The 9,199-nt window shown below is 37.3% G+C and overlaps 1 protein-coding gene across 2 annotated transcripts in view; it reads left to right on the forward strand.

The window, feature by feature from the left end:
- Nucleotides 1-8,879, forward strand: part of LOC128616624 (integrin alpha-M) — a 35,123-nt gene extending 26,244 nt beyond the window's left edge. For both annotated transcript variants that reach the window (XM_053639242.1, XM_053639243.1), the window contains exons 21-30: nucleotides 670-768; nucleotides 1,023-1,102; nucleotides 2,574-2,660; nucleotides 2,941-3,019; nucleotides 3,148-3,243; nucleotides 4,753-4,833; nucleotides 4,953-5,063; nucleotides 5,165-5,275; nucleotides 5,932-6,042; nucleotides 7,767-8,879. In XM_053639242.1, the coding sequence (XP_053495217.1) occupies nucleotides 670-768; nucleotides 1,023-1,102; nucleotides 2,574-2,660; nucleotides 2,941-3,019; nucleotides 3,148-3,243; nucleotides 4,753-4,833; nucleotides 4,953-5,063; nucleotides 5,165-5,275; nucleotides 5,932-6,042; nucleotides 7,767-7,859 (948 nt within the window). In that variant the 3' untranslated portion in view covers nucleotides 7,860-8,879. The remainder of the gene's footprint in view (nucleotides 1-669; nucleotides 769-1,022; nucleotides 1,103-2,573; nucleotides 2,661-2,940; nucleotides 3,020-3,147; nucleotides 3,244-4,752; nucleotides 4,834-4,952; nucleotides 5,064-5,164; nucleotides 5,276-5,931; nucleotides 6,043-7,766) is intronic.
- The last annotated feature ends 320 nt before the right edge of the window (nucleotides 8,880-9,199 follow it).

Here is a 9,199-nt window from a genome sequence, read left to right on the forward strand (position 1 = left end):
AGATTCCAGTGAAGGTGAGCCTGCAGCATGTTATATGTCATGCATGGTACATGTCCTATGGTATTATTTAGACTGACCAGCAGGTGTTGCATTGTACCACAGCTGACAGCAACTGTTCGTCTACCACTTTATGGTTTCAGTGTGCATACGTATGTGCACAAAGAGGTATTCTGGTAGTGTCACTACCTCTGGCATTTATTCAGATTTGTAAAACCAAATACATAATTAGCATTAGTAAAGACAAGCTAATAACATGAAAATAAAGAACATCAATACTGATAACTATTAATCTCACACGTAGTGCACTAATCTAATGTTAATGTGACGTTAATATTATAAGCTGCTATGCATTTGATCCTTTCTCCAGATACTGTATACCCTAAGGTCATGATAAGCCATACAAAAACTTTTAAACATGATGCTTTCTAGAGTATTTATGCAGTTCTTATGAATGTGCTATGAAGGCTCAGTGTATACGGACTTCAAAACGAGTGTTAATGAATGATATATCCTTCAAGGGAATTGTTACAATGCGATGACTTAAACAATTTAAATATATTTGGTCAGTAGAAATGCCGCTTCATTTCATTCTATTATATTTCTATGTGATTGGACTGGACTCTGAGGAGCAAACTGGAAAAATGTCTGTCTTGTTTTCTGTCTGAGAAGGGCAGACTGGAGTGTGTATCTGTGGATAGTGATGAAAAAGCTGCACTGGGGGAGACGACTTGTTTAATCAGTAAACCCATCTTCAAGAATAATGGCTTGGTGAGTCCAAATGAGTTCATACTTCTTTTAGTATTCCTTCTTTTTTAGGTATTTTATAGTAGGAGGAATGGTGGGGATTGAGTTTCAAGCTATGCCTAGGATAGAAAAGTAGATTTGTGATTATTGACAGTAAATATTAGAATTAGCAAATAAATTAGAGTTATTTAATACATTCACAAAGGACTTACATTGTTTTCTCTTTAGGGTAACATCTGAAATTATGCAATACCTCAATTCCTGTATTACCTCCATAGGCTATCTTCGATGTTACATATAACATAAACAAAGACAGTAACTTTGACAGGATGGTGATGTTCACTGCATCTGCTTCCAGGTGAGTTCTTATATTATATTATTATATTAACCAGCACATTCCACATGGTGGATTGTATCTCTGTGCATTAAAATGAATGGAATGTCTTTTGTCCAAAAAGGACACACAGGCTACATTCCCATTACAACTTCATTTGCAAAATTCAGATTTTTTTTTTGTGTGTGCTTAGATTGGATCTGTCTATTTTGACTGTTCACATTTGTAAATGGAAGTTACCAGTATCTGTCTATAATCATAATGCACCTGTTCTCCAAAACACCCTGCATGTGCTCATCAATATCAATTTTTTCTTCATCACAAACTATATAAAAAAAATCTTCTTTGTGAGACAGTCTACCATAGAAGAAGCAACAAATGAATACACTAATAGCCCAAGACTGGTTTGCTCTGGAAGTCACCAAACAGCTTGTCAGCTGTACAGTTTAAGAAGTTGGAAAAAGAGATGCGATGACTAGTTTTCGCAGCTATTGCTGGCATTGCTGCGCTACGTGATGTGTGGGTCTGGGAGAGGAGCCAGAAATGGTGGGACCATGGACTGGAGGGATTCACAGAGTATTTCTATGTGAGAGTATTTCTTTGTCAGGCAGCACGGTGGCAAAGCGAGTAGCTGTCCCAGGTTCAATCCTGAGCTTGAGTTATTGACTGTGTGGAGTTTCTGTGCATGTGCTCTCTGTGTCCATGTGGTTCCTCTGGGTTCTCCAGTTTCCATCCATCTCTCAAAAATATGGCATTAGGCGGGTTGGCCAGTCTGAATTGCCGCTAGGTGTAAACAAGTGTATGAATGTGTGTGTGCATGGTGTCCTGCTATGGACTGACATCCCATCCAGGGTGTATTCCTGCAGGATAGACTCTGGATCCACTGTGACCCTGACAAGGATAGAGCAATTACTGAGTGAGTGAGTGAGAGTTAGTGGCATTGTAGCCACATTCATTTTTGACCAAACTTTGCCATTCTTGGGTAATTGTTTTGAACACTACTCCGTTTCGGTAGCAATTGATTACGTTCCCTAAATAACAGTCAAGATGGATAGATCCACTGCTATTGCTGTGCTTTTTTGTTGTTGTTTTGTCATGCTGCTGACCCTGGGTAATGACAACAACAGAGTATATGTGCATGCACATTTGGAAAAAGTCACAAGAATTACAATCTGACTTCTCATTCGTGTCACATGGATATGCATCTGATCTAGAACCACATACGAAAGTGGCTCAGGTTTGGTTTAAAAATATTAGATTATTTTTGTCCACACAGTCCTGGAAAAAAAAAAAAGATACATTAAGTAGGTCTGGCCTAAAGATTGCTAAATAAGATAAATAAAGCCTATTCTTTTCAAATCAGGTTGTGGTAATTTAATTGCAATTTCTATACATAGAGAATGGATCACATCAAAAACCTATGTTCAAAATCTATGTTCATTTTGTAAAAAGAATTGTGTTTTCTGAACTGATATAAATACCCCAATCTTTACAGTGACAATGACAGACATGCACCTGACAATGAACTATTCAAAAACAAAACCATTGATGTTAAATATGCCATCTACATTGCATTGATCAGGTTAGTCTTTATACTTTTGCTGATTTATAGTTCAAATAAATATATATGTATAATTATAAATGTGAATCTGCCGTACTTTTATTATTATTGTTATTGTTATTATTATTTATTTATTTATTTATTTATTTATTTATTTTTTACATCTTTCAATAAATTGTCAAATATTATAATATACCAACAGAACACACGTATACATCAATGGCCTTTAACTGTGTGCATCTACTGAAGTTTGATTAGTTATGTGTGAGTAACATCTTATGTTATATGATTTCATATCAAGGCATGAGAATTCCACTATCCACATTAATTTTACTTCCGGGAAAAATGACCTTGCGAAACCAGTCCACCAAGTATTCAAGGTATTAAAAAAATTTAGGAAAACCTTTGGTATGCCTTGTTTTTTTTTTGTTTGTTTGTTTGTTTTGTTTTTTTGTTTTTTTTTACAAGAGCAAAATGTTATTATTATTAAATTCTCACTCCCTCTCAGGTGGAGAATGACCTCAGGGATTTGAGTGTCAACATTTTCATCAGAGTACCCATAAAATTAGGAGTTAAGGACATCTGGACTAATAACAACTTGCAGGTATTGTAGATTGACATTATTGCTGAGGTTTTCTGCAGCTATAAATCTTTGACAATCTATTTATTATTAAAAAATGTCATGCCCACCATGATGACTTCCCTGCCAAGCCACCACAGAGCGGTCACGAGGGAGAGTCCATGGAGGCGGATGCACGTGCAGAGCTTCTTTATTGGGTTAACATAGGTAACAGGTTCAAGGACACCAAATTTAGGGACAAACATGAGGAGTAGACACACTAGGAACAAGGATATCAGAACTAAATGAACTAGAGTAAACACTAAGAAAAATGCTAAATAATCAAAAACATAGTGCAAATAACACAAGCATAACAAACATAAGAAAACCAGGAACTCAAACATAACCTGACACGAGTACTTAAATAACTTAAATAGAGCACTAACCAGGCAGGAAATTAAGAAACACATGAGTATAGTTACACAGAAAATGGAGGGAGACAACAGAGAAATAAGTTCTACATGGAGAACAGGGGTGCCCTCTAGTGGTCCAAGGTGGAACAAGATGGACCCTCCCACATATTTTTGACTTCTTCTTCTGTTATTCCACTCATTTCCTGTGTTTGATCATTCAAAGGAGAAACTAAACTGGTATGCACAAACACACAAACACAGGACATTGTGTTAAGAAGAAGTTATGTGTGAGGGTGCCCTCTGGTGGCTTTGTGGTGAATTGTTTATGGTCGTTAATTGTGTAATGTACTATTCATCCTGACCTCCGTTACTGGAGTTGGGACAGGCCCCAGTGTAGGATGCCAACATAAAAAAACAAACAAACAAACAAACAAAAAAAATAAAAAAAACACTGGAACACAGAAATGTATAAATGTGCACAAACTACAGACAGTCAGCATCATTTTTAGGTGATATAGTTTAGTTAGCTTCTACTAATGTACATAGCTAAGAAACTACTGCTAGTTAGTCACACTCTTAGGGAAAAATGGGGTTTCAAAGGTTTGTTGGATAATTAAGGGTTTTTAGCTCCTTAAAGGATTCTAATTATGACTGTTCCTGATAAGGAACCAGACTTCTACATAGACACTTCAGATGGTTCACATAGAGAACTGAAGATTATGATGCTGTACTCGGAGATTTCTGCACTAGTGACTCACCTTCTGCTGCTGTGGATTGTCCCACATGTAAAAAATTGCAAAAACATGCATATGCTCAAGTCTCACAGTTTATTCAGTGTTTAATCTCAATTGGATACTAGACACTTTGGAGTCTGGTATCTCTCATAGTTTCTTCCTCATGTCATATCAGGGAGTTTTTCCTTGCTACTATCACCTCTGGCTTGTTCATTTGAGATCTAAATTTACATCGAGATTTCTCTAAAACTGCTTAGTGACAGTCTCAACTGATAAAAGTGCTACAGAAACAAAACTGTTTAAGGATTTTTAAAAAATGGTGTGTGAATCATATGGAAAAGAAAAAAACAGTTTAGAATTGAAGAATAAAGACAAGCAACTCTGGAACTTGTTACTGTGTTTCTTAGATTCAAGGCTGCAATACAGACAAAGATGAGTCGCCAACAATCCATGATTTTGTGGCAGCTCTGCAAAAACAACCTGATGTGGTGAGTAACTTTTATGCCTTTGTATAATCACCAAACATTTTCTGAATTGTCTTCTCAAGATTTTCCCTTGAAATGCATTAATATCATTAATGAATTTATTTGTGGTATGTGGGTTTTAGAATTGCTCCGTAGCTGTGTGCAGAGTGTTTAAATGTCCTGAAAATCTCATTAGAAAGCAGACAAAATTCTACACCATCTCTGGTAATATCAGCTCTGGATGGATTGAACAGGTATATTTATGATGTCATGTATTACTGATATTTCCACCAATTGTCCATATTTTCTACCTCTCTGTACCATTAATCATTTCTGTACACCTTCTCACTTTTAGACCGGATTGCGATCAGCAGTGTTCGAGCTGGTCAGTACAGCAACACTGGACTATAACAAAACGACATATATCTACTTCTCTGATTCTGTAAACACTGCACCCACTGGCAAGGTACACCAACTAGTTAAGACCCTATTTAAACCATCTGACGAGCTATGCTTTACCTGTTTACTCTAGTTTTTATTTTTTAAATATTTTATATTTATAGTTACTATTTATAGTTTATCAGTTATTAAATGGTGAAACTGAGCACTTTAATATAATTTAAACACTGCCATTAAAATAAATAAGTTTAAAGTCACATGACTTTCATGGACCTCTGGTGGTGAGAGTTGGTATAAAACTGCTAGGATACAGATGTTATAGGACAACTTTTGTACTCAAAAGTAGAACAATTGGACCCAAAGTTCCAGAATGAAATGCAGCTTTACAATGCTGAGTTACAGCTAGACATCATTCTAAGAGATAACGAGCATGGTGGCACTGATGGCAGTATTGAAAGCATGAAATATAAAGCTTTGGAAAATGATCCATGTAGCAGAGAGTACAGATGTGGAGGAGAGAGAGCTGGACAGACTAAAGGATTAAAGCACTGCTGCATCGCTCTCTTTAGGGAGAGAGCTTCTAATGGCTGCATAAAATTGCATATTTCCTGTTACTTTGTAAGTCTACACGGTATTAGATCTCATTATGTCCACTTTTGTAAAAAATTATCTTGGAGATTCTGACTTCACTTGCCAGAGTGACCTGTTATTGTTACTGTGCAGATTAATACCCAGGTGGAGGTGTATGAGGAGAAATTCCCACTTAAGGAGACAATTGGAGGTGTTGTAGGAGGTCTTGTGCTTCTGGCTCTTATCACTGCAGGCCTCTACAAGGTCAGTACAGATTACAGATAATCATTAAAAATGTAAAAAAAAAATAATATATATATATATATATATATATATATATATATATATATATATATATATATATATATATATATATATATATATATATTTAAATTTCAAGACATACAGTATCTCACAAAAGTGAGTACACCCCTCACATTTTTGTAAATATCTGAGTGTACAGCTTGTATAACAGTGTAAATTTGCTGTCCCCTCAAAATAACTCAACACACAGCCATTAATGTCTAAACCGCTGGCAACAAAAGTGAGTACACCCCTAAGTGAAAATGTCCAAATTGGGCCCAAAGTGTCAATATATTGTGTGGCCAACATTATTTTCCAACACTGCCTTAACCCTCTTGGGCATGGAGTTCACCAGAGCTTCACAGGTTGCCACTGGAGTCCTCTTCCACTCCTCCATGATGACATCACGGAGCTGGTGGATGTTAGAGACCTTGTGATCCTCCACCTTCCGTTTGAGGATGCCCCACATATACTCTATAGGGCTTCTTAAGCAAGACAGTGGTCGTCTTGGAGGTGTGTTTGGGGTCGTTATCATGCTGGAATACTGCATACTGATCATACTCTGCTTCAGTATGTCACAGTACATGTTGGCATTCATGGTTCCCTCAATGAACTGTAGCTCCCCAGTGCCGGCAGCACTCATGGAGCCCCAGACCATGACACTCCCACCACCATGCTTGACTGTAGGCAAGACACACTTGTCTTTGTACTCCTCACCTGGTTGCCGCCACACACGCTTGACACCATCTGAACCAAATAAGTTTATCTTGGTCTCATCAGACCACAGGACATGGTTCCAGTAATCCATGTCCTTAGTCTGCTTGTCTTCAGCAAACTGTTTGTGGGCTTTCTTGTGCATCATCTTTAGAAGAGGCTTCCTTCTGGGACGACAGCCATGCAGACCAATTTGATGCAGTGTGCGGCGCATGGTCTGAACACTGACAGGCTGAACCCCCACCCCTTCAACCTCTGCAGCAATGCTGGCAGCACTCATACGTCTATTTCCCAAACACAACCTCTGGATATGATGCTGAGCACGTGCACTCAACTTCTTTGGTCGACCATGGCGAGGCCTGTTCTGAGTGGAACCTGTCCTGTTAAACCGCTGTATGGTCTTGGCCACCGTGCTGCAGCTCAGTGTCAGGGTCTTGGCAATCTTCTTATAGCCTAGGCCATCTTTATGTAGAGCAACAATTATTTTTTTCAGATCCTCAGAGAGTTCTTTGCCATGAGGTGCCATGTTGAACTTCCAGTGACCAGTATGAGGGAGTGTGAGAGCGATGACACCAAATTTAACACACCTGCTCCCTATTCACACCTGAAACCTTGTAACACTAACAAGTCACATGACACCGGGGAGGGAAAATGGCTAATTGGGCCCAATTTGGACATTTTCACTTAGGGGTGTACTTACTTTTGTTGCCAGCAGTTTAGACATTAATGGCTGTGTGTTGAGTTATTTTGAGGGGACAGCAAATTTACACTGTTACACAAGCTGTACACTCACTACTTTACATTGTAGCAAAGTGTCATTTCTTCAGTGTTGTCACATGAAAAGATATAATCAAATATTTACAAAAATGTGAGGGGTGTACTCACTTTTGTGAGATACTGTATATGCTCTGAAAACCTTCAGATATTCTGGGCTCTGCAATATGTTGCTTGAACTTTTCTATCACTCCTAGGCTGGGTTCTTTAAAAGCAACTATCAGAAGATGTTGGAGGAAGCAGGGGCTGAGGGAGCTGGAGAAGGCACAAACGCTCTAAATCAAGAGTGATCACTCTGCTCTACAATTTGAACATTAACTGCAAAGTTACGTTTAATCTTATGTGTAGTGTAAGGTGTCAGAGTCAGGTGTCCCTAACCCTGAGGAAATTTTCAGGAGCACACAGTGCTATTCCGATTATTCACAAAGTCCTCACTTGCATATGGGGGAAAATACATTAAGAGACATTTTGACTTTTGGTATAATTGGCAATTTTCATAGAAATAGAAAACTTGCTTAGAACTTATAGCGTTAACTTTCATTAACTTTCTCTTATAGCTGCTGCAGCTTATAGTGATGTTTAGACAAGCTTAGAATACACAATCAAGTAGAAAGGTTGGCATGCTGTATTCACCAACATGCATATTTAATTATTATTTGCTGTAACTAAATGGGTTCTGCTGGCAAGATCTGATATGACAGTGTGCAAACTTTTCATATAAAATGTTATGTTACATGCACACAGACGTCACCCTTTAAATGGCAGATACAGAAACGAAGAACATGTCAAAGAGGCACGTATGAACTTTAGTTATTGAAATGTGTTCAGACATTGACTGGTGATTTGAGATCCTATTTTAATAACTGAAACTCATATTTGCTCAAAGAGTAAACCCTATTTTGTCGCATTTTGATGTCTATGATGCTGGATTATTTCTTAAGATAATTAATGGCATTAATTATCTTTGTTGTATTGCTTAGACATGCTAAAAATATAGCCTAATGTGTAATGATGGAAAGCCATAGTCACAATATTTTTAACATTTCTTTTAAGCCCTGTAATCAGTAATATAGTTTTTGTTGACTTTCATTTAATATATAAACAGTTCACCTTTAAAAAGCGCTACATTCAAATTACATTTACTTTGCATCCGTACTTTGTATACTTAATAATAAGTGTAATAAGAAGTAAATAAGACAACAATTGGTACAGATCTCAGCAGATTAATGACATAGATTGCAATAAAGATCTGGGGCTTCATGTTAAAAACAATGCACTAGTTTTCATGCAGAGTTTGTGATGTATAAAAAGTAACCATGAGAAGTAGCGATGTGTTGTTTGTGAAAGAGTTGGTTCTTTGAGATGGCTCTTTTATATAAGAGCTAACTCAAATATATTATAATCCTTTATGTCTTTTTGTCGATGTAGGCAATTCCACTTCTCTTGCAGTATAATTTAATCAAATTGCTTCCATGGAAACCTCTTTTTAAACATGTGAACCATTTGTTAGCCTGAATGCTGAGACGTGTGAATGTATGAAATCAGCATCTGCACTGGTGCTTGTTGAAGATGTACTGTATGTAGCCAAGTGTAATTGTGGAGGTGATCAGTTATTAGGATTACTGGGTAC

Source organism: Ictalurus furcatus, chromosome 13 (assembly GCF_023375685.1).
Source record: "Ictalurus furcatus strain D&B chromosome 13, Billie_1.0, whole genome shotgun sequence".
NCBI lineage: Eukaryota > Metazoa > Chordata > Actinopteri > Siluriformes > Ictaluridae > Ictalurus > Ictalurus furcatus.